The sequence below is a fragment of the Suricata suricatta genome, chromosome 6, assembly GCF_006229205.1.
Source record: "Suricata suricatta isolate VVHF042 chromosome 6, meerkat_22Aug2017_6uvM2_HiC, whole genome shotgun sequence".
Classification (NCBI taxonomy): Eukaryota; Metazoa; Chordata; class Mammalia; order Carnivora; family Herpestidae; genus Suricata; species Suricata suricatta.
Genome location: NC_043705.1, coordinates 53,459,573 through 53,485,376, shown reverse-complemented (window position 1 = coordinate 53,485,376; position 25,804 = coordinate 53,459,573). Strand labels below are relative to the sequence as shown.

Sequence of the window (25,804 nt, the reverse complement as noted above, 5' to 3'; positions counted from 1 at the left end):
GTGGCCCCAAGGGTTTAAGGTGGATCTTTGTACAGCATATGCTCTTCAAATATTAATTCATCCAACAAGTAAATGAATGGAAGATTTGGATTCATTGGGTTCCAGGTAATCCAGATTTTACAGTATTATTTTTTCCTTGATTCTCCCTCATTATCTTAACTTTTTCTCCCCCTATTTTTCTTTCCTCTGACTCCTCTGGTCTCCTCATCCTCTAGGTGAGGTTTATTTGTTTCACATACTTTATTACCGCACTCGCCCTCTTTTCTTGTAGTTCTGAGCTCTTGCCAGGAATGCATTGACAGAGTCTCGGTATCCAATGTAGATGAATCTGACAGCAATAGAGTTAACTTTTCCCCAATGTTTATTTATTTATTTTGAGAGAGAGAGCAGAGTGGGGAGGAGCAAAGAGAGAAAGGGAGAAAGAGAATCCCAAGCAAACTCCACGCTATCCATGCAGATCCTGTTGTGGGGCTCAAACTCATGAACCATGAGATCATGACTTAGCCAAAACCAAGAGTCAGACACTTAATTGACTGAGCTACCCAGGTGCCCCAGAGCTACCGTTTTCTGAGCACTAATCATGTGCAGGGGGGTTGCAACATGAGCATCACCTTAACCCCCACCACGAGGCTGACCAGAAAATGGGGCGGGAGGAGACTCCAAAGCTTGACAAAGCTCATACCCAGACGCAGTGGGGCTGAGAGGCTCCAGATCAGCACTCACTTTCCCCTCTGCCACAGTGTTTTTCCACTTGTGAACATGTGCACACTCTTGCCTATTTCCTTCTCCAGTCAGACAGCCACTTGGCTATACAGTGCTCCCTTCACCCAGCTGCATCATTAAGGAGAAGAAATGGATTAGCTTCTATGTCTCCTAACTAAAGGAAGTACAGACATCTTGGTAGTCAGAACATCAGGAATAAGTGAGTTTTTAAGCCCAGACATCTCACTGTGGCTGGTGGGGTGTGGTGGCGGGTAGAGGAAGGAGTGGGTCTGGGCATTACGGATGCCCCCAGTTTGGCTCTGGGGGGTGTGCAGTGACGGGCAGTGGGATGGGGACTGTGGGGCTGTTCCATTGCTGAGTGCACCCGCATGTGCTCTGGGCTTTAAGAGCTGAGGCATATTGTGCTGTACGGAGAACCTTCCCACTTAGCTAATTGAATGTCCTTGCCACACGCTGTCACGCAGCTCAGCAGGGAACAAACCTCATCTGATGTGCATGCGAATTTCAAATAGAAAAAGACGACAGAGGGTTTAATGGAGCAGACAGCAATCCTGCAGCAACCCCAAAGCCTGGGCCTAAATGCAAACTCTCAGCCTAAGAGGGAAAGTACTGTGATTCAGCAACCTTCCACATTTTCCCCAAAGGCACTTGAGGCTTCCATTGAGTGCTGAGGTGTCCTGATTACTGAGAGGGTGGAGGCTGGAGGAAAACCCTTATACTTGGGCTACTTTTTCTCTCACAGACAGCCCGGAAGCTCCTAGGTGCAAGGAGCTGGTTACAGGGGAGGTGTCCAGCAGGAAAGGTGATGATCCAAGCACTCTGCCTCCTAAGAGCCTTGTCGGAGTGGGCAGGATAATTTTATGTTGGGAACCTTCAGATGGCAGTGACTGTCTAAAGGGAAATCTTCAACCCGCCAGCAGTGACGGGAAGTTAAAGCCATCATTAGGGGATGCCAGTACAGAAACTAGGCAGATCCCTCTGGCAAACCCTGGCCCCAGCCCGCATGTTACCTCATCAGCCCTAGCAGCAGTCCAAACCCCTTCCTGGCATAGTCTAACTTCATAAGGATCTTTCCAGATTTCCTTTCCCATCCACACAAGTCTTATTTTGTTTAAGAAGCCTGACTGGAGTCAGAGTTCAAGTCTCTGGGCATCAGGTTTAGGGCTTTGTGTGCTTATGGCGTTGCCAAAAAAAAAAAAAAAGCAGAAAGGCAACACCACAGACACCTTCTTACCTGCAACACTTATCATTTGAATTACTCAAGGTGTGGATGCCAGTTTTTGATTCCTTCCCTCCAGCACAAATCCTACTGCTGGTACCTGGCTCTGAGTCACGTTATTTTGCTCCCGAATTCCTCCCTGCCGGGTGAAAACTCCTTACGCTGTACAGGTGGTGGTGCTCAGAGGTCTCCCGGATGAAGGAGGGCAGAGGGCAGGACCCACACGCTCTCATTTCCCTGTGGGCTGTGACATCATTTTGTGCGATACAGGACTTCAGAGGGAAAAGAGAAACCTTTTTATTTTTTCAGAATCCGCAAGGGAAGTAGATGGACTTAACACCCCTTGTCTATTTGAAGTAAAACAAAAGACGAGGCATTAAGAAGGCAGATCAAGCAGTCAAAGTTACTTTTTAAGTGATCCTAAGCCTCATGAATAGGAAAGCCCTTCAGTTTGGATGAAACCAACAATACAGAAGCCTAAGCACCTGCTGAAGAAGTCAGCCATGCTGGTCAGCCTCACTCGTCTCTTTGCTCCCATTTGGAGTCCTCCGTATACATACATGATGAAGTCCCAGGGGCTTTCAAGATCACCCACAGGGAGAGGTAGGGAGCTGCAGAATCTCAAACCTGGCTTCAGAGGACCACCTATGGGCTTTAAAAGCCATCCATGCTGAGTCCCCAGCCCAGACAATCAAATTCAAATAATCTGGCACAGGACCCAAGTATGGCTATTTTCAGGGAGTTAGGAAAGAGGTAAACTTTTATTAACATGAATTTTTTTAAAAAAGTATAACATCCATATAGTGATATACACAAATCTTACGTACCCAGCCTAATGCATTTTTATAAGCGAATACCCCTAAAACACATTCCCCCACATCAAGACACAAAACATCATCATCCCCTCAGAGCACAGGATTTTTAAAACTAAGTTCTTCCATTTTGAAATAATGAAAACTTTTCAAGTTGCAGGCATATAACAATGAACTCAGCAAGGGTATTTTAAAATCTCCCCCGTTGATTCTAATATCCAGACGGGCTTGATTGCAATAATTGTTTTTGTCACATTTCTGGCCATGGAAAGCCTTCAATAAAGCATGGGCATAAGGTTTTAATATTCCATAACTGATTTCTTAACCAGGTCATTATGTCTAAAGGTAACATATAAATTAATGTCAGTCTCAGATATATTAGATTTTGTTGTATTGTGATTGGGTTTTTTGGGTAACTTTTTATGAATTGTTTATGACTCACAGTTTCAGCTCTTTCTAGTAATGTATGGACTAGGTAGCCCTTTCTGCTATAAATAAAGAATATCTTTTGTGTGGTTGAGAAAAATAAAGGTTGGATTATACTAATTTTCTGTAGGGTAGCCACTGACTGATGGTTGGCAAGGCTAGAGGCAAAATCCAGAGCCCTCCATGGCTTAAGGGTAGGGATGTGTGAAAGGCAAGAGACTGAGGAACTAAATACCTAGTGAGGAAAAACAAAAACCAAAGCAATCATGTGCAGGCCTGGTGGAAACATGGGGACTACAGATCCCAATCTAACCTATGAGTTTAGGAAGGCCGGCGGGAGAGATTCCGCCATATGATGGGGAAGGGGACCAGGAAGGAGACAACAAAACCCAGGAGCCCAGGAACTGTGCTGCCGGCAGAGGCTGAGACCCAGGCCAGCCTCGGAAGGAAGCCAACTGCAGAGTGAAATTGCAGCAGTAACTGGCTGTGTGAGTACCGGGCAGAGGCACCAGTGGGGCTGCCCCTGGATGAGGCACGCCTTAAAAATTGGTACGAAGGTTGCATATGGACTAGGATGGCTCCAGGAGCAAGGCTGGGTAAGGCTGGACTCTGCACAGGCTCCGTATCTCCTTTCTTTCTCCTTACACGAAGTTCCTTAGAAGCAGTTCTTGATGTGGCTGTGAAGCGGCTTCTCCTTTCTAAACAGCCAGCTGAGTGGGATGAGAGATGGATGCCTTCTTACACAGGCGAGTTCTGAGGGCCCAGACAAAGGAGGAGAATCATCTGGAATTGCTTGGATGGTGCAGAAGAGAAGCCTCAGGGTGAACCTGGGTAACTGCCCATATGAGGGTATTTCTGGCCCAGAAGTGACCAGAGTATAAGAAAGGAAAACCCGTCACTTGAGCTTAGTGGGCCACACTCAACTTAAGTGTGTGGCAAAGAAAATTCTCTTGGGCCAAGTAACCAATTCCTTACATCTTTTTTTTTCTTTCTTCTTCTTTTTCTTTTTTTTAGTATTTGTTTTTTCTTTCTCTTTCTCTTTCTCTTTCAAGGTTGATCTTGAGCCTGAAGGGAGCAAGCTGCCCCCAGACTTCTCCAAGTCCACGTTTCTTTTCCTCCAAGTCTTACGTGTGCAAAGACAGGGAGCTACAGACACGCCTCTGTAGGAAGGTTTTACGTCTCTGTTGTCATTGTTATATACAAGTTTGATTTGCATGTAACTTTTTAGGTTTATTAAAAGAAAGAGTGTGGCAAACATGAATTTTGTAATGCAGTCGGGTAAAATAAATGACAATGCATTTGACTACTAAAATCTCCATCTTGTCTTTGATTTTAGCAATGAATCAAATTCACATAAGGTTGTTCCCTAATAGAACTATGCTTTATAATGAAAAATCGCTCTGTTCTAAAGTAGCAGAAAAAATGATCAAAAAGTGAATATTTGAAATCTAATTTTTAGATGATGATCGGTTTAATTTTCAGTTAAGCAAAAGAGTAGGTTTTGAAGTCACATGTGGTTTTATTTGATAGAATACTCATATGTTGCAAACTTCAACCTGTTTGCTCGCTCTCTCTCTCTCTCTCTCTCTCTCTCTCACACACACACACACACACACACACACACACACACACACACACAACCAGAACACTTCCCTTCCTCTTTTCCTTATATATTGAATTTGATTCCTGGATTATGTGAACCTCTCCATGCATTTCACTGTTTATAGATGAAGCAACTGGAAGTTTCCGGCTTCCAAGCAGGACAATACTGCTCATAAACATGAGACCTTCAAGTGTTCAGAGGTTGTAGAAACACGCACTTAGGGAGAAACTGAGGAGGGGATCCTAGCAGCAAGGACAGTGGAATCACCTCTTAAGTTCTCAAACAGAGGGTCCATGAGAAGACAGGATACTTCCTGTTCTCATCCGGGTTCTGAGCTGCCAGAAGAGGCAGGGATAACATGGGGCTGAGCTTTGGACGGGACCCAGAGGGGACGAATAAAGGTACTTGTATGTGCCTGATATGTATGATAGTCCCCCAAACAACTGAAGTCATGCTGCTTTATATGCTGATTGTGATCTATGTCTCCTTTTACATCTATTTGATTGGGGACACCAGAGCGGATAATACACAGAAAGCAAATGAAAATGATTCCTTTAAAAACAGCAAAATGCAATAAATAGTATTGGGACTTTTGGCATAATCTTACCTTATACAGAACTCTGTACTTGGGGGAAAATTCTAGATATCACAAAAGGGAAAGACTTTTGATCATGCCAGTGTTGTTCTCAAACCAGCATTTACCAGAGACGGGAGGGATGGAATGGAGGCTGGAGTAAAAGAAGGTGCCTGCCCAGCTCGTGTAAGGCCAGCCTCTTACCGTAATGCGGGATGATGGCCCAAGCCATGGCAGAGGCGTAGATCCCACCAATCATCCAGAACATGCAGAGCCAGCTCAGGTGCTCACCCCGCTTCTCTCGGGCCAGCACTTCAGCAAAGTAGGAGAACACCGTGGGAATGGCCCCTCCAATCCTGCCAACAGGTACAGAAAATACAGGAAATCAGAGCCAGTACAGCCACTTGAGGTGCAAAGGGCAGAATCAAAAGCAAGCTCTAGCAACACATGCTCACTCTCTCTCCCAGCATATCAGGCAATGTATATTTTCTATCCTTTTGTAATTTTAATATTAGAATCTGTTTCACATAGGTTTATTATCCCTCTGGAACCTGCAATTAAGTCACATCACCATTAGGTGGCAGTGGTGGTCAAGCCACATGGTTTATAGAGCTTCCCTTATTTAATTATGATGGGCTTTCTGCTCACTGTTGAGTGTTCTCTGTATTTGTAAAAGCTACAGCATTTGGTACAATCTAGTGAGTATTTCTATGATATGTTTCACCCATGATGTGGTGATTTTGGAAAGAGCTTCAAACACTTCTGGGAGGCTGTCTGCAACTGTATTTGCTCACTGCTCCATTGCGACAGCCCAATCAGGCTGTTGTGTTGATGAACACAGGCCCAATGCGGTTGCATCCTAGACTGCTCTGGTCTCAGTCCATTCCAGATTTCAGTAGAACCCAGTAGATTTCATTGCCACATGAGTACGTGCACTGATAGAATCAAATAAGGTGTTGCTGTTTCAATACTAATAGAAGGGACTATGATGCTTCCTTCTAGTAAGGTGATTAGAAGAGATGCTGACTGAGCTTTAGAGAGATGACATGTGCAGCAACTTCCATTCAGGTTAAGTGCTCTCTAGTGAGTGTACATGGAATAAATATTTTGTTCATTCTAGGGAGACAGGCCATAAATCTCATCAGAATTTCAAATAGGTTTTGACGCACAAGTTTTAAAAACCACTGCCTCAGAAAGTGGGGTAGTATGGGAAAACATTACTTACTATCATCCCAAACAGAAATATGAACTCTTTATTTCATTTCATTTTAGAAAGAGGGCATGTGCAAGCAAAGGAGAGGGGCAGAGAGAGAGGGAGAGAGAGAGAATCCCATGCAGGTGCAATGCCCAGCATGAGCCCTAAGGCAGGGCTCCAGTCCCACCCAAGGATCATGACTTGATGTGAAATCAAGAGTCAGGCACTCAACTGACTGAGCCACCCAGGCAGCACCCCTATGAATTCTTGAAATCAACATTTTTAAAAGATGTACAACAATATATATAAACAAACTGTAGAGAAAAAACTTAGCAATATAGTTTTAAAAATATATGCTGATTCCTTTATGTTCAGATTTCTGTAAGGTAAATTGCTATTGACATTTCATGTCAAGGAGTGTAACATGCATTTATCCATTTAGCAGTAACTGACTGTCTCAGAGCCTTTGATATGATAAAGAAGTATTGGCAATGACTTTAGCAAATGAAATTTAGAGAAAGGCCTTGTCTGTAGCAAATTGGATGTACTAGACAAATCACAAGATTCATAATGTCATTCCACGTCAAGCAGTAGGTCAGAATATAGCACCATTTCATGTATTTGCCCCTGCTTAAAGTGAGGCAGTTAGTTATCTACCTCTAGACATGGGCAGACCACTCAGGCCAATGGTTTTCAATCTGTGGGCTACAAAATTAGTTTAGTAGCCATAAGCTACCAACATTTAAAAATTGAAATAGAGATGAAAATAGTTAAGGGCAACTCAAGTAATAAAGGTAAACATCATTTCATGAAACTTTTGTCTTCATTCTGAACATATTTATTAGGTAGAATATACATACATTTATGCATATATATGTGTGTGTATCTACATATAAATATATATAGTAAATATATGTCTGTAAATGTATAATGGTTGGCAATGCGTTTCTTAGTGGGAGCTGTTATTCAAAAAGTTTAAAAATCACTAGCTTAAACAGAAGTACCTTATGATCCAGCAATTATGTATTTACTCAAAGGATACAAAAATTCAGATTCAAAGGGGTATATATACCCCAGTGTTTACAGCAGCATTATCAACAATAGCAAAACTATAGAGAGCCTAAATATCCATTGACTGATGAATGGATAAAGAAGAGAGGATATGTATTTACAATGGAATATTACTCAGACATCTGAAAGAATGAAATCTTGCCATTTGCTATGATGTGGATGGAGCTAGAATGTCTTATGCTAAGTGAAATAAGTCAATCAGAGAAAGACAAATGCCCTATGTTTTCACTCATATGTGGAATTAAGAAACAAAACAGTGAGCACATGGGAAGAAGGGGGAAGAGAAGAGAGGGAAACAAACCACAAGAGTCTCTTAATGGTAGAGAACAAACCAAAGGTTGATGGAGAGAGGTGGGTGGGGAATGGGCTAGATGGTGATGGCGACTAAGGAGGCACTTGTGATGAGCACTGGGTGTTGTATGTAAGTGATGAACCATTGGGTTCTACTCTTGAAACCAATATTGCACTGTGTGTTAGCTAACATTTAAAGTAAAAAAAATTCGATGATGGGGAAACAGGGAAGTTGTTGAGTAGTGGACTTCTACTTTCTATTTTAAATATTTTCTCATTATTTAAAATACATTTTTTTAAAAAAGAGCACATGCTGCTTCTATAATTAACACTCTCATTTTAAAAAATCAAAAGGATGGAAAACAAATTGATGAATAAATAAAAGAATCTTTCCATGTCAAAAAAAGATGTTTTCTGAAGTAACCAGAAATTGCTGGATTTCTCCCCTACTTCCTTGCCTTCCACATGCTGTTGCTCCTGCCTGGACTATATTACTTTTTGAGGACTACTTATTTGAAGATTCAACTTAACAATCACTTTCTCAGGGAGGCTTTCCTGAATTTTAAAATTCAACGAAGTTCTGAAGAAATGTAAAGTGGTTTCATTACAACACACAATTTTAGTAGGAGATAAAATGGCTGGGTCATCAATCACTTACTCCTTTTAAATTTGATGTGAAGAATCCACACCATAAAGTCCCAGGTCCCTAATCTATGCCTTCACTTCTCAGTGCATACAGAGCCTTGATTTTTATTGACTTTTCACATCCTAATTAATGTTTCATCTGGATTCTGGACATTCCATACGTAAGAGTTATATCTCACATCTCATGAAGGAACAGTTGAATGTTAAAATATGCCAGGCTACTCTGAACCAAGATAAATGCACTCCAAGGTGGGTTAAATGGCAAGTGGAAAACTATAGACCTGCCTGTTAGGTTCAAACAAATTACTGTTGCATAAGAGAATACCATCTTTTAGGGGCACCTGAGCAATCCAGTTGCTTTTGATTCAATGCCTCTGTTTTAAGGTGGTTATTTTTGCATGGATGTCTCTCAATATCTGTATGTAAAACAGATTGCAAGGAACTCTGATACCAATAGATAGATGAGTCTGAAGAATGAATGAGGGAGTTTATTCAAATTCTTTGCAAAGTTCCTCAGATTCAGAGACCTACAAAACAATCCAAGCATTCACATTTCCTACTGTGGACTGATCATCCATTTTAGGGAAAACATGACTCCTCCTGTTACTGTGATGTCTTTTAAGCAGAAAAAGAAACCCACTGGAGCATGTGGTAATGTTAACTATTACTCGTATTTCATACTCCATAAGAGGTCTTAAACATTCTTCACACCAGAGTGAAGGCTCCTTGAAGGTGGGGGCTATATTCCATTCATCTTTGAATCCCCATTACCTGGCCCACTGGACAAGCACTAAGTGTCCCTCCGAAGACCTATATTTCACAAAGCCTCTCTGCTGATGGAGGTGCCACTCCAAACCTACTGGAGAAGCTTGTCCTGATGACCTAAACATCTCCCATGAACGAAGATACATCTTATGTTCTGGGTCAGTATAACCAAAAGAAAAGTTGTGGGTGCTGGGATGGAACTTCTGATAGCAATAAAGTCTCCAAAGAGCTCCTGAAATTACTCCATGTCTGAGTTTCCATGGTTACCTCCTGACCACATCCCCTCATGAACAGAGTTGCTTGGAACCCCCGGGCAAAAGACACTGTGCAATCCTCTTGTCACTCTGGGAGCTTCTAAAATAATTTGGTCCATTTATAAAAGTGCTGCAGAATGCTAGGATTACCAACAACAATATCAATTTAGGTAAGAGAAAAAGCACAAGTGTTCATGTCTTACAATATGATTTTGTTTCTGGAAGTGTTGAGGATAAGAAAAGGCTGTCTCCCTCCATTTTTTTAAGTAAAACAAAAAGTAAATTTCTCATTATGATTCTGTATCAACAGTTCAGTATTTTGTGTGAGGGGTAATGCAGTTCTTTAATTGTTTTACTGTATCAAGATGCAATTTCTAAGACTACATGAGAAGATAACAAATATTTCAATGGCAGTTTTTAAATTCCCATGTATCTGTGGTTCTTAAATATAGTTGGTTGTTCTCTCCTGTCTCTCAACAGACATTTGGCAATGTCTGGATACATTTCTAGCTGTTCACAACTCAGGAGGTGCTACTGGCATACAGTAAGTAGAGGCCAGGGATGCTGCTCAGAATCCTAAATGCACAAGCCAGTTCCTCACAACAAAGTATTATCCATCCTGAAATATTAATAGTATTGAGGTTGAGAAACTCTTATAATAAGGATTTAATGAAATTATAACTTGTTTTATACTAAAAATCCATAAGATAAGGCCTGAAATGGTTATCTTTACATTGTCTGCTATGTAATACATTTCTAAATCCAGTTAGTATGGAAACCTTTTTTTCTGAGAAAGAGACAGAGGCAGAGGCAGAGAGCATGTGCACATTTGAGCACTTAAGTGTGAGTTTGGGAGGGGCAGAGAGAATCCCAAGCAGGCTCTGTGCTAGTCAGCACAGAGCCTGACCCACGGTTTGATCCCATGAACCATGAGAGGATGACCTGACCTGAAATTGTGAGTCAGACATTCAGCCAAATGAGCCTCCCAGGTGCCCCTTTTTTTAATTGTTCATTATATAATGGTCAGTTAGCTACTGTTGAAGTTTTCTCAAGTTCATATTTGATAGAATGTTTATATAAATGAAGCAACCAGATCAGGGCAGTTCATAAAGACATTTTTCTCAGGATCAGATATTGAATCTATTTTATTAGCTGTCAAAAGGGTCAAATCTTAATTGTCTTTGGTAATAGAAGGCATAGAGGGAATAATAATTGAAATCCACACTCCATATACATGGAAGATTAGGCCGATTAAAAATAATTGAATTGACACAGCTGAAAGAGTTGATATTTGGAACTTCAGAGTTAGAGTTATTCTTAAGAAATATTATTTAATGTTGGGTTTTTACAACTTCAATTATAGAAATATAAAGAAACTGGGGCACCTGGGTGGCTCAGTCAGTTAGGTGTCCAACTTCAGCTCAGGTTATGATCTCATAGTCTGTGGGTTGGAGCCCCACACAGGGCTCTGTGCTAACAGCTCAGAGCCTGGAGCCTGCTTCAGATTCTGTCTCCCTCTCTCTCTGCCCCTCCCCATTCACACTCTGTCTCTGTCTCTGTCTCTGTCTTTGTCTCTCTCTCTCTTTCAAAAATAAACATTAAAAATTTTAAAAAATAAGAAGTATAAAGAAACGAAAAAAAACTGTATTAAAGCACATTCTAGAATAAGTTGGGACCATTCTCCAACCCCATTCTACATGCATATGTGCCCACATGTTTGAGTGTGTACACACACACAACCCACCTCAAAAGGTCTGCATATGACTCAATACTAGGCATCTTGTGAATACCATGAAACATATTTATTTTCCTCAATAACCTAAGGTAAATTCATGAGTAATGCAAAGGGTGTGTCAGCTTTACAAACAAAATGTCTCCTCTGGTGGGAACATGAGACACATAAGTGAAGTCAGTTTAGCACAACAGGATGACAGAGAATGCCAAATATTACTGTTTGCACAAACTTCACTGAGACACTGAGAAGCCTGAGGGTCATAAGGCTGCAAATTTCACAGCCTTCCTTCACACAGTCCAGTTCACCTCAGGTAGATTATGTTTGTCCCTGTACCTTATCATACTGGTGTAGGCTGGTTACTGAGGGGAGGATTCAGGGCCCTCCAATGAAAGAGGGAGGCTGTGGATAAAAAGAGTAATTGTACTTAAAATGGCTTGAAATATGACAGTTTAGGGGAAATATTATGGAATGCCTGATGACTTCTTGTCCTGAGGAGGGATTCTACTGAGTAATTCTGTTCTGCTCTAATTCCCCAGTAAGCATGCAACAAAGAATAATTTCATTCTAACTTATTTCACCATGTGATTGTCAAACGGTCCTTCACCTCAATCTTCCATCTCTCATTTCCACTGGGAAATGGGGCATTATGTGAGGACAGAATTCAAGAGGAAGTTTAATATGCATTATAAAGTCATGGGCTCCATTCTGATAATATGCAAAGGACAAAGCCTACCAAGAGCTGACTTTGACAGCTTTTACGAAGATGGGTATTATGGGTTTATAAAATGAATACTGAATGGTGAAGTCTATACTGGGTATAGTCTATACAATTGCAATAAAGTTCCATGAAAATATCCTTTTAATCCTCACTCAGAATCAACAAAAAATGAAAATCAATGACTTTGAACTCCAGGCAAATTGCACAGCAATTCAGAACCAATTCATTACATTTTATTGAATTGGACCCAGAAATAAACAATTAAAGCAGCAGTCCTGAAGAAGGACTTGTCCGTGAGTTCCTTCTTTTCATGAAAGTAAACGGACTACTCCAGAGACTTAGAGAAGAGAAGACAGATCTAATGATCTCTGAATGGGCGGGGATGGCCCAGAATACAAGATTGCCACATTGATTAGAAAGTACCTGGTCCTTACAAGTACTCTAGAAAGAAACAGGAGAACACTTACTGGTAACTGAACCAATCTTCAAATCAAGAATGGGAATCTCCTATACCCAGTGGCAGTGCTAAAGGATGGGTGCTCGGGTGGCTCTAGTTTTCCATTCTCCAAAGCTACAGATTAAAAAAAAATCATATTCTTTGATATGGGCAGTTGTTATTTTCTCCATATTATATAAAGTATGGATAGAATAACTGGTAGAAAACTTGACTATTTAAAAAAAAACATTGAGATGTAAATACATAATTTGGGTAAAAGATGTGTTTCTAAGAAAACAGCTTCAGCACAACTTTCTTAGCCCTTGTTTGCAATCAGGTTGGTGCCTTAAGAAAAAGTGTAGCTATAGATCACGATTCCAGTGCTGTCTTGAAAAACAAAATTAATCTAGTTCTCCAGAGAACTGGAAGAATGCATTCCAGTAGCACCTAAACAGTGTCATGAATGAAGATGGTGATGATCATTATGATGATCTGTAAGAAATGATGACAGAACATGTAGAGTTCTCCAGCCAAGTGCATCCAGTCATCCATTCCTCCACTCATCCTCTCCCCAACCCACCATTTTACCTATCCTCCATCCTCACTCGCTCCAGCCAAACTCTGGGCAAAGAACATCACAGCCGCTGGAGGTACAGGCATGAAAACACAGGTTCCTGCTCTCCAGGAGCTCATAGTCTTTTCTAAAGAGTGTATATGGCCTAATTTCTCACAATTATATGTTGTAAGTCTGGAAGGTCTTTTGCTTCATTACTTCTCTCTTGGGATTGACAGCACCTTTGCCAAAGAGCATACTGGGAAGTAAGTGTCCAAAAGGTCAACCTTTATGTTGGAAATTTTCATAAAAGGCATTGTCTAAGATAGTGCTTTCCAACAGAAGTATCACGTGAGCCATGTATACAACTTTAAATTTTCTAGAAAAGATATTATGACAAAGGGGAGGGTTAGAGAGAGGGGGAGGCAGAATCTGAATCAGGCTCCAGGCCCTAAGCTGTTAGCACAGAGCCCAATGTGGGGCTCAAACCCATGAACCGTGAGATCATGACCTGAGCTGAAGTTGGTTGCCCAACTGACTGAGCCACCCAGGCGCCCCAAGAAAGACTAAATCAGGGGCACCTGGGTGGCTCAGTCAGTCAAGCTTCTGATGTCAGCTCAGGTCATGATCTCGAAGTTCGTGGGTGTGAGCCCTGCATCAGGTTCTGTGCTGACAGCCCAGAGCCCAGTTTTGGATTCTGTGTCTCCCACTCTCTCTGCCCCTCTCTTGCTTGTACTGTCTCTCTTTGTCCCAAAAATTAGACTAAATTGTTCAGAATTAGACTAAAACTCAGAAGACCTGAGGGTCTAGTGAACATTTGGAAGCCACTCAATCTATCTGTGTGACTATTTTCTAATTAAGAAAAAACAATATTTTTGCATACCTACTTATTAAAAATGCTGTGGGAATAAATGAGATGCTCAATATAAAACACTGAAAAATTCCAGTTAGTGGGGATCATTTCTACAAAGCCAAGGTATTCTGGTTATAATACAGTTAATAGAGGGATTTGCAAATAGCTTTGAAGTATGCTTTTGTGAGTTTCCATTTACAGAGGGAGTAAAGACTATTTGTCCACTCTGATACACAGGCACACAGAAATTTCATTTCGATTTCTGTTGCTGTTGTATTTTTCTCCTGACCTTTATGCCAGGCCCTCGGTGAGAAGCTTGCAACTCTGATGTTGCCCAGCATCTGAAGCATTATCATTCCCATAATTAACAGTGACTGGAAACAAATAATTTAATTCTGGGACAAATGAAAATGAATCAGTGGTGTCAACTCCATTTCCTATCTGCCTAATTTTCTGTAACAAAAGGGGAAAGGGAAATGTCTGTCCTCTGGTGTGAGATTCACTTAGGAAAGTGAGAGACAGACGAATAATTGGTGATGCCCTGTTCCTCATTTTCATTGTTGTCCCCGGCTAGAAAAGCATTCTGTGTACTGAATAAATATTTAAAGTCACACAGAATACAGCAGCTGGACATATTTATGTTTCTAACAAAATATACTCATGAATCAGTGTGGGAAATTAAGAGGAAAGCACATTTAGAGGCGATAAAACCATAAAACCAGGTAGACCTCAGGCAAAATGAAGTAACCCTTCCCACTCTCCCTTATATGCAGAAATAGGGGTATAACACAGGGCTGCCACTGGTGCTTCAGCAATGACATAAGACAGAACAGCTGCAAAACTGTGGCATTTGCAATGAAATCAACCAGAAGGCGTCCTGACCTTGGATTCAGAACGCAGTTTACTTATGTACGGTGTTGCTAGTTCAAAAGGACTTAGTTGTAAGTTAAGTCCTAGTTGTGTCTTCCTGGTGCTGTCACTGAACCAAAATCTGCAAAATGAAGGCTCTGCCTGTGACCCAGAAATTCTCTTCCTCCTCTGCAATTCCTAGCATGTGGAACTGGTAAACAGGTGCTGTACCAATGTGGAGATTCCTTCAGTAACAATGTCTATTACAATTCTGCATTCTGGAATGGGAAAATGACCGTAGTAGGATAGATTCATGGGTCCAGTGGATCCAACTTTGAGACAGACCTGGGCTACAGCTCCATGATCTCCTGAGCTCTGAGAGCCCCTACTCTGACTGGTGGGCCTCAGTGACATTTTGGGTCTCCTGGAATTAGTGTCAGTTCAGAGCCAGTGCCTACTAAGCCCCCCAGAGTCTGATTATCTCCTTTCCTCTCAGCAGCCTAACCCTGGAAAAAGGCCATAAGTCTCTTGGGGAAGACTGAGCAGAAGATTAACAGTACATAGTTTCAGTTCTATACTAAGATCCTCAAGAGACCCAGTCTCCCCTTCATTTGAGGCATTCTGGGTCTGTAAACTGGTTCAAGTCAGGGAATTTACTGATGGGCCATGATTTTCTCATAAGCCTCATGACTTTTATGATTCAAGTTAAGCTTTCATCCACTGGACCTAGAATTCTTCTACTTATCCAGATCAGGTAAGACTATAGCAAGGTGCTTATCTATTTCATTTCTGGCAACACCACAATCAAGCGGCCAATGCCACAGGTCTGACCACTGGTGGGACGGGTGTCCTTTACAGGTAACCAAGCCCAACTTGCCTTGAACAGACAGGCCCCACCCTCTTGGAATTTACAGGCTGGAGGAAGAGAGAACTAAACACATGAAAAGCAAATATGGCTCTCTGTGGCGAGAGCCACTGGAAGGGCTGGTCTCAGGATGCCCCGATATTTCTGATGCTATGAGTGGGGTCTGAGAGAAGAACCTCTGAAAGCAGAAAAGAGCCATAGTCCTGGGAAATGCATGGAGCATTGACAGGTCTGAGCATCAGAGGCCCATGACAGAAAAATACCAACTTTATGGAACCTTATTTCCTTGGTCACCTGTTATACTCAATTTAGAACTCAGATCAGGTGGGGCTGCAGAAGGCTCTTAACTAAGTACATGCAATAAGATCTCTGGAGAAAGCAGAGCCTTGGCTGAACGGGCCCAGAGATTCAGAGAGTGAATCAGGGTGTCCAGATGGAACTTGAGAGCTGCCGAGAAAAGCCTTCTATCATGGAGGGAGTGCCTCGCATGTTGCGTGCAGGTGCCATGGCTCATAAACTCAGCCGAGGAGCAAAGATGATTTTCTTCATTTTCCTTATAAACATCATTTCTCCAGTCCCCTCAGCAGTTGGATCCCACAAAACTCTGGGAGTTTTGCCACCTGGGCTCCCCCTCTGCCCGACCCCCAGCCTAGGGAATCTCCATCTCTTCTCACAAAAGAAGAATCAGGCTGGAAAGTCCAAATGACTCTCTTAAGGTCCCCAGTAAAAATCAAGGGGAGGGTGGATTTGGATTTCTGGACTCCCAGCCCTGTGCCAACTTGGCGAAGGCACAGTGCGTTAGCCTCTGGTATCACAATTTATGGAGCTTAGCTGAGTTAGCAATACACAGACTGTGCTTTGCCAGGTAGAGTATGTTATTTAGAAGTCAGCAGCCCTGAGCTGCTGGCTGAGGAATGATTTGTCTGTGACAGGGAAGAGGATGATATCCTGAATATACCCAGGCAGTGTCTGCTTCTGTACTGCCCTTGAATTAACTTCTAGACAGTCCATTAGCCTGGAGTATTTTGCAACCACCGTAATAGCCCTTTTCTCTGCAGTCAATTGGGTTGACCACGTCACAATCCAAACCTGGCAATTAAAACTGCAATAATAATTTGACCACAGGCAGGTACTTGTGAGTCTGTGGATATCACTGAAATTCCTGAATACGAGGAAATGGAAAGGACTGGGAGGTGCAGAACTCAGTGTTAGGCTTTTTGTGGAAGGCTTGTGGGTATCACCTAGGTCAGACAACGTAGAAGGAAGCCTTAGCCTCTCCTGATGGCAAGAACGCCTTATCCTATTTAACACCAAGGAGGTCCTTTAAAAAACAGCTCCAGACAACATCTGTTCTTCCTCAGGTACCCCGGTTCACTCAGCATTAGGTCTGCTGCAGCCCCTTGAATTCACAATCCAAATTACCTCCCCAGGTTGTCCATGTGTATTGCCGATATCATACAGAGCTCTGAGTGCCAGGGGTCCCCTCTGTTGAGGAAAAGCCTGTTTTCTCTATCATTACAAAGCAAATGATTGATTCTGATCCTCTTTTTTTCGCAAGGAAAAAAATATTCTTACACTTTCCCAAACTTTCCAACTTTCTTGGTTTACTGCAGGGATCTACTGGACTGTCTACACTCTAAGGAGAGCTGCTGAAATGAGGGCAACTTACTCCCATATTTGCCACGTGCCCAGTGCGTGCAGAATGTAGCATCTGAAGGGCGATAAGAAGATGAAAAAGCGCATTAGATAAGTCTGTGGGTAATCCACCGATCTCAATCTGTACACACCTCTTGTGGCATAAAATGATATAGAAGTTAAAAAAATATTTTGAATGAGTTGTAAAAGTGAAGCATTGGTCTGCAGGTGGGTATCTTTCAACTCCTGATGTAACCGGCTTATACAGTCTTTCTCTCGGATGCCGTACAGTTCTTTTATCTTAGCTGCGATTGCAAAGTGCTACTTTATGTAATTAAGGAAGACATGATGCCGTTTTCTGATCTTCTCTCTTGGCAAAACTGTGTTTTGCTGTCTGAGTACCACTCTCATCAACAACCGCAACTGATACACTTCTCAAAGTCATAACCCAGGACCGTCTCCTTTCCTTTCTTCAGTTATTTACTTTTACTTTATGTTATTCCCAAAGATTCATCTCATGACAGACACCTCAGAAAGAACGTCTCTAATGAAAACAAATTCTTAAGCAGAACGTTGCATTTTTACTATTATTTTCCTTGTTGAAGCAGAGTATCTTGGATTCTCCTAATTAAGTTATTGGGTTTTCCTTAGCTGTGGATTCACTTAGGGTAATATCAAGTGCTTCAAGTTCTTTAAAGAAAATGGCTTCACCATTGGCTATACAGTCGTCTGCAATTTCACTTTCCCTGGTTTCAGTCACTTGTGGTATCAGTTCCTCATGGTCAGCCGCAGCCCAGAAGCGGATGGTCCTCCTTCTGACTCATCATCAGACGGTCAGTAGGAGCCTAATGCTATGTCACAATGCCTACGTCATTTACCCCACTTCATTCCATCGTGTGAGCATTTTATCATCTCACATCATCACAAGAGGAGAGAGTGCAGTACAACAGTACAATAGGATATTTTCAAAGAGACTATATTTGCATAACTTTCATTACAGTATATTATTATAACTTGTATTTTATTATTATTGTTGTTGATCTCTTACTGTGCCTAAGTGGTAAGTTAAACTTTATCATATACATATCACACACACACACACACACACACACACACACATGCATAAAAAACCCTCGCATATATAGGGTTCAGTACTACCTGCAGTTTCAGGCATCACGTGGGGATTTTGGAATGTATCCCCCGTGGAGAAGGGGAGACTATGGTACAATGCCATTGCACTTGGCTAACACAACTTCTGTTAATTCAGCAAAAATCAGGAACTTACCAAAAGAATGTATTACATCTCAAGAAGTAAAGCTTCCTACCAAGTTAGATATGCTGTTAACATAGATCAATAACATAACATTCGCTTGAGACACATTTATCCTGGATTTAAGAGCAAGACTAAATGGTTTGAATCTTTAACTAGCTTATAATATGTAAGACCTTAGCTATTTCTTGCTTAAATTAAATTTTCAGAAGAAGAAGCCACTTAGGAATGCATTCTGACATAGATTCCATTTAAAGTAAAACCATTTCCTAGAAGTAAAATACTAAAAGAATCAGCTGCAAAAACACAGATGTGTGTTCTCTTCTCCCCTGGACTTACACGTGGATAATTCTATTTCTAAGAACAAGGAATACAGTTCCTAAGGGATAATTTTTCAGTAAGGAGGTCGTCCAGCATGGAAAACACACACAATTATGAAGAATAAACATATTGCTATAAAATATGAAGGAAAAAGCCTTACCCGAATCCAGAAAGTAAGCGACAGAAGAGAAAAAATCCATAACCTTGGACGAACGAAGAAAGGAAGGCAAAGAATCCGTTGATAGACATGCAAATCAAAAGGGACTGCCTCCTTCCCACTTTGTCTGCCAGTCCTCCCCAGAAGAAAGCCCCTGCCATCATCCCGAGGTACACTATGCTGCCTGCAACACACAGAAAACAAAGAAACACGTCAGTGATTGGGAGCAAATGACACATGTAAGAGCAAATGAACAAGAGGAAAAATACATTTCAGCATTTGCATGGGAAAATTTTCCTTTAAAAAACATATCCTTCAGTGGCGCCTGGGTAGCTCAGTTGGTTAAGCTCCTAACTCCTGATTTTGGTTCAGGTCATGGTCTCATGGATCACGGGAGTAAGCCCTGTGTCAGGTTCCTCACTGACAGGGCAGAGCCTGCTTGGGATTCTCTCTCCCACTCTCCCCTCTCTCTCTGCCCCTCCCCTGCTTGCTCGCTCGCTCTCTCGCTCTCTCTCTCTCTCTCTCTCTCTCTCTCTCTATACACATATATATATATGTGTGTGTGTGTGTATATATATATGTATATATGTGTGTGTGTGTGTATATATATATATTTTTTTTCAGGATACATAAATCATCTTTCAAATTGGAAAGTGAACTCTCTGTGGGCTACGTTTAGCTGTCATGATCAATGACAAAGGCAAAAAGCAAAACAGTGATAGTCTCACCAACTTTGTGATAATGGGTATATACTGTGCAGGCACAAGGAATCTCCACACAGAACAATCCTGGAGTTTGACTCTCAAGCATGTCACCTTTGGTCCAAAGGCCCAGCTTAGCACCATGACAAGGCCAAGATGGGAAACGGAGTCAAGGGTTCAAAGTGGATCCCTCAGCCTGCTTCAAATCTCTGTCTTTAACAGATGACTGAACCAAGGCCAAAGTCTTAGGGACTCTCTAGAGGATTCCATGTGTTCTTTCTCTCGGATCTCTCCTGAAAGTCCTGGCCCTTCCTTGGGAAGGTTGGTTTAGAATTACAAGAATTAATCTTAAACTAGTCTCAATCTTTGCTTATAAGAGAAAAATTTCTCTTGGAGTCAGAAGTTTAAGGAGCCTAAAGAGAAGAAAAACAGCTATTAGAGTTTGGGAACCATTAAACTTATCATGGTTGGCTTTACTTCCACAGTGGAAACAGATGGAAAATCAAGAGTTAGACTGATGTCTCTCTTGGTGTCACTGTGAATACACATGTGAATTTTTCTAATTCATTTGCTTCTTCTAACCACCCCCAGAAGTCCTGTCCTGAATCTTTCTCATGATGAAATAATATCACGTATGGCAAAAGTTACTTCAGGGAAGTTTCTAAAAGGGTGTGCCAATGTCTAGGGGGAAATACATAATTAATAAATGAAAGTCTATTCTATCTGGATGTGGCATCTAAAAAGCCATTACAACATCTCACATCCATTTCTGCTTTTCACCTGCTTCACCAAATCACCTCTTGAACAATTCCTTTTGAAAGGCACATTCCAGATACTTGGCAGGTTTAAGGTAACAAGTTAAAAAAAACACTGATTTATTGCTTCAGAATAGTTTGGGAAATATCCTATTTAAACAGTCACCCTGCATTCATTTGCTTAACACACAGTTAATGGATCGATATGAGACCCAGAAGGAGAAAATCTGGCAAAGGCTGATGACCTTGACATCAATGACCTGTGGAGGCTACTTTGCAGATAGCTGAGTATGGACAGCTATAATGGATGGCAAGTTTTGGAACAACTGTCCAAGAAGACAAAACAAAAGCCATTTTATTTAGACTGTGGTACTGCAAAGGGGTGAGTCATTATCCTTTGCCTTGGTGGGGGCAACATGTTTTTCTCTATACCAGGGCTAATCATAGATCATCTTTCTCAAAAAAAGACAGTAAAATCATGAAGCCCACTGCATGTTCACTGGACAATTTAAAGAATGTATCAGCACAAGGCAAAGGAATTCCCAAAGGAGACAGATTCACCCAGGGAAAAGCATATGCAGCAAACCTCTTATTTATAGCACAAGAGGCTCAAGTTGGCTACTCATGCCTCTCAGAAGAATAATCAGTAGCTAAGCTTTTCATAATAATATCTATGTCTTTAAAAATGCATACAGACCAGAAAGTGAGCTTTCATAGGTCAGGAGGGGCCTGTGGCTGCTGCATTCTAAAGATTTGAGAGTCTTTCTTGTAGTTCCAGCCCCAAAGACAAAAACTGGTTCAGTATTTGCTGAACCCTTACCAGTTCTAAGTGCATGAATTAATGTACTTACTGCTCCCAACAATCCTTTGAGGTTAATACTGTGGATCTGAGTTTTCTGGCTCAGAGAAGTTAATGATTTGACCACAGAAAAATGAGATGTGACTACATCTCAGCCCATAAATGTCATTACGACTCCTTTAACAATCCTATGAAAACATCCCAGTTTGTCCAGATCCTTCTGTGGGGGCACCACCTAGAACTGAAAGTACTATTTCAAATGTCTTTGAGATGTCTTCTCCTTAATTCACAGATTTAGAGTTAAGTCCAGGCTAGCAGAGTATGAGAGACAGGAGTGAGGGGGAAATGCTGCCTCATTCTACCCACACATATGATGAGGGGTGCACCCCTTGTTCCTTCAGACATTCCAAATGGAGATGTCCCCGGCCACTGATGGGAGATAAGGGGGTCAGTGCTGAAAATAGCTTCATGGTGCCAAGGAAGAATGAAATGCAGTATCTTGCTAAAAAGGACACAAAGTGTTCCAAAGGACAGTGACTCCCCTCGCTTTTCTGGTTGTAGGAGGCATGATACTTCAGCCGGACTGGGCTCTAACCCTAGCATTCTCGTTGTTCTTATTCTGGGAAGTCCCCTGCAGCCTCATTTTTACTAAGCCAGACCACAGATTTATGAAGTCATGATTCCAGCACCTTCAGGACTTACGGGTTAAGGGTTGCTAGATTTTCCCAGCTGGCAGCAGTATGAGAACACGGTCCCATTCTGGGAGCTTCTTAAAGCTCAGGTACAGTAAAGGCTGCGTGAAGTGAGCATGCCCTTGACTTCTGGGATGGAGACAGCTTGGTGACTTGACAAAGGGTAGAACACCCTCATTTATCATTAGCACTTTGTACTCAAGCAACCCCAAAATAAAACTCATTAGGGATTTTAGTATATAAAAGAGTAAAATAAAAATTGCCCATTCCAGTCTTCAATTCCTCTATCCTTATTTATATATAAATATGTAATATACATAATTTTGTAATTTTATATTATAAAAATATAAAATATGGTTTTATATGATAAAATATAACATATAGTTTTATATTATAAAATATATTTGTTTTTATATATTTATAATTTATGTTATATTTTATAACATATATTATATATCATATATACATCAATGTATAATATTTTTAATATTTAAAAAGTAAATATATATCTTAAAAAACCCAAATACGCCTACATGAACAAAAGATTCCAAGCACATGGAAATATATAAAATGAAATGAAAAGTCTCCTCTCCTGTTCTTGACCTTCTTCTCAGAGGTAACTATTATCAATTTTTCTTCTTCCAGAAAGTTTATACCTATAAATATAGAAAAATGGATAGCCTTTAGGGATTGTATGTTACATACAGTTTTTTGTTCCTGTGTAATATTTATCTTTTCTCTTGTTGTGTTTGGGATTTCTAAACTTAGTAAACCAGAAATAAATCTGTCAGAAATTTAATAACTATACTTCAAGATACATTTAATGTATTTCAGAAAAGTACTCACTATAGCTACTAGGGGAAAATCAAAAAGTTATTTTTCTGTCTTGTATATTTTACATGCCTAAAATAAATATACCTCAATCTTCTTAAAAGAGAGAATATTAAATTCAATCTTAATGAATTTATTGAGCACCCACTATGCCCGATTTTTCCTAAAACACTAGAAATATAAGGATTTGTAAGTCATGATCCCCAAACTTACATAAGGAAACACTTAGCAAACCTTTATCTGATGCCTCCTCAGAGCCAGGAGAAGCAGCAGACATTCACACACCCACTATTTTACACAATCCTCCCAACAACCCCATCTGATTGTGGCCACTCCAGGATGAAATCTTTCATCGCCGCCTGGGGGACATATGACCAGGACAAAACAGTGCTGAAATGCATCCTCAGGGACCTGGGTTCCAAGTCCCTGAACTCTTTCTATCCCATCAAGATGGCTTTAAGGAGCTCCCAATTCAACAAGGGAGACATCAGGCACACAAAAGAATGAGCCCAGCCATGAGGTGTAGGGTCCAGTGGAGGCATAACTGGAGCCGGGGGATGAGGGGTAGCTGCTAATTCTGACTGTGGCATCTGGGAAGGTTCACTGAGAACAGAATACCTGGGAGGATTCTGAAGGATAAGAAAGATTTCAAGATGGCATTAATTTCCTCCACAACTGACAGGTTTAGCAAAATGAAATGTAGTGTCAAGATGTATCTTCACTTTTATCCTGGCTAAGAATATGTTTCAGATCTAGGGGCGCCTGGGTGGCTTAGTCATTTAGGGTTCTGACTTCGGCTCAAGTCATGATCTCATGGTTTGTGAGTTTGAGCCCTATACCAGGCTCTGTGCTGACAGATCAGAGCCTGGAGCCTGCTTTGGATTCTGTTTCTCCCTCTCTGTCCTACCTCTGCTCATGCTCTGTCTCTCTTTTTCTCAAAAATAAATAAACATTAAAAAAATTTTTTTTAATTTAGTTCAGATCTAAAGATAAGAATCTTTTGAGCCTACATTGCATATTATTGGTAATTAGTCTGTCCCCAGTAGTTTTTGGAGACAAGCAGCATGCATTTGTAGATTGTGTGACCTAACTATAAGCCAAACCTTTTAATGTTAGCAGACATGAAATGAATAAAACTGGAAACACTCTGGGATTGTCAGAATACAATTTGTGTTTCTTGACTTGTTTTCATAGTTCCATTTTGTCTTCACTGATGATGAGGGTTCTCTGAAAACTCAGAGCAGAAATATACTCTTGACACAAACCAGCCTCCTGCTCTCCACTACTCATGATGCTGCTGGCTGAGAGTCAGATTCAAAGGTTTGTTAGTCCAAAGCCTCTTATTTTATAGACGAGAAAACTGACACTGTGAGAAGCCAGTACTTGAAATCAAATCTTCTAGATCCTTGCCTATCTGGACCAACTGCACCAGCACGCTAGGGGCACATGCTGTAAATGTGGACTCTAAGGCTACACTCCACCCCTACAGAAGTCAGAAGCTGCATCTGAACAAGATTCCCAAAGATCTGTGTGCACTGTAGAATTTGAAAGCACTTTTAGGCTGGTGTGTTTTCCATTAAAACACTCAACCTTTCTCATTTTCTTTTTTACTTAAGTTTGTAATTATATAATACATATTTGGTAGGAGGAGATGCAGGCTGTCGAATATTTTAATTCCAAAGACACATAAAAAGTAGGTTTCCCTACACAAGTTGCAGAAGAGTAAAGGGTAAGCGGAAACCTTGCGCCTCCCCTCGGACCTGTCTCGTCTCCCCAGAACCAGCTAGAGGCAGAACTGGACGTTGAGAGAGGCTGGGCTGTGACTCTCAGATCCTTTCACGAACTGAATGAAGATTCTGATTCAGCTGGGCTTTCAGGAGGCTCCATCTGACCTGAGGCTCACTCTACTCTTCCGATCACAGCTCAGGCGCAGTGCCCGGCCTCTCTTTCTTTCAGAAGACCAAAAGAGGCCTCAGGCACGACTCCTCATTAAAGTATTTTCTAACATGGGGGCCAATTCCATTTATTTAATCATATCCCCATTCCTCCTAATGAATATCACATTTCCATTTCTGTCTCTTTGCTAATGAGCTGCTTTTGATTCTTTCTGACAATACCTCAGGGACCACATCTTTTCCCCCAGCACCACTTTAAACCACATTTAAACTAAGCAGAACAATTTTAGGAATGTATATAGTAGTTTTTCTCATAGAAATGTTTAACCAGGTTTTTAAACATTGTTTTAAGCCCCTCAGTTATGCATTCCTCTATAATTCATTGCACCATTTATTTACAAATTGGATTTCTACAAAAAAACCATTCTGTGGCAGTATTCTAAATTCAATGATAAATAATCTCCATGAGTCAATGATTATATTCACCTTTTAAAAGGGAGTTTTCTTAGGATAAAACAAATTTTTGAAAAATAAAAATAAGCACTAATCTGAAAAGCTATACAGACCCCTTATGTTTACTGCAGCATTATTTACAATAGCCAAGATGTAGAAGCCATATGTGTCCTTTGATAAGGAAAGTGTCACGCACATACACACACGAATATTATGCAGCCATAAAAGGATAATATTGTGTCATTTGTGACCACATGGATGAACCCAGAGGGTATAATGCTAAGTGAAATAAATCAGACAGAGAAAGCCAAATGCTGTATGATTTCATTCATATGTGGAATCAACAAAACAAAACAAAGAGAAAGCAGAAACAGACCTATAAATACAGACAACAAACTAGTGATTGCCAGAGAAGAAGGAGGTGAGGAGACAGGCAAAACGGGTATAGAGAGTCAAAGATACAGGCTTCCAGTTACAGAATGAATAAATCCTGGGGACGAAAGGTACAGCACAGGGAGTGCAGGCAGGGTATTGTATCAGTGTCTTATAGTGATGCACATTAGCTACACCCAAGGTGAATACAGCATAATACAAAGAATCGTCAAATCACCGTGTTGTACACCTGAAACAAATATAACACTGTATGACAACCACACTTCAATGAAAACCAAAGTGCAGGGGCGCCTGGGTGGCTCAGTCGGTTGAGCA

At 41.1% G+C, this 25,804-nt stretch overlaps 1 protein-coding gene and 1 non-coding gene across 2 annotated transcripts in view; both read right to left on the bottom strand.

Annotated features, from left to right (window-relative positions):
• SV2C (synaptic vesicle glycoprotein 2C) overlaps positions 1–25,804 on the bottom strand; it is a 214,759-nt gene that overhangs the window by 92,817 nt on the left and 96,138 nt on the right. The window contains exons 3-4 of the mRNA XM_029942459.1: positions 18,974–19,154; positions 5,562–5,713 (exon numbers count right to left, since the gene is read on the bottom strand). Coding sequence (XP_029798319.1) covers positions 5,562–5,713; positions 18,974–19,154 — 333 coding nt within the window. The remainder of the gene's footprint in view (positions 1–5,561; positions 5,714–18,973; positions 19,155–25,804) is intronic.
• On the bottom strand, positions 4,221–4,351 carry LOC115295107. The gene has a single exon (XR_003910330.1). It is a non-coding gene; the product is annotated as a small nucleolar RNA SNORA38 (small nucleolar RNA).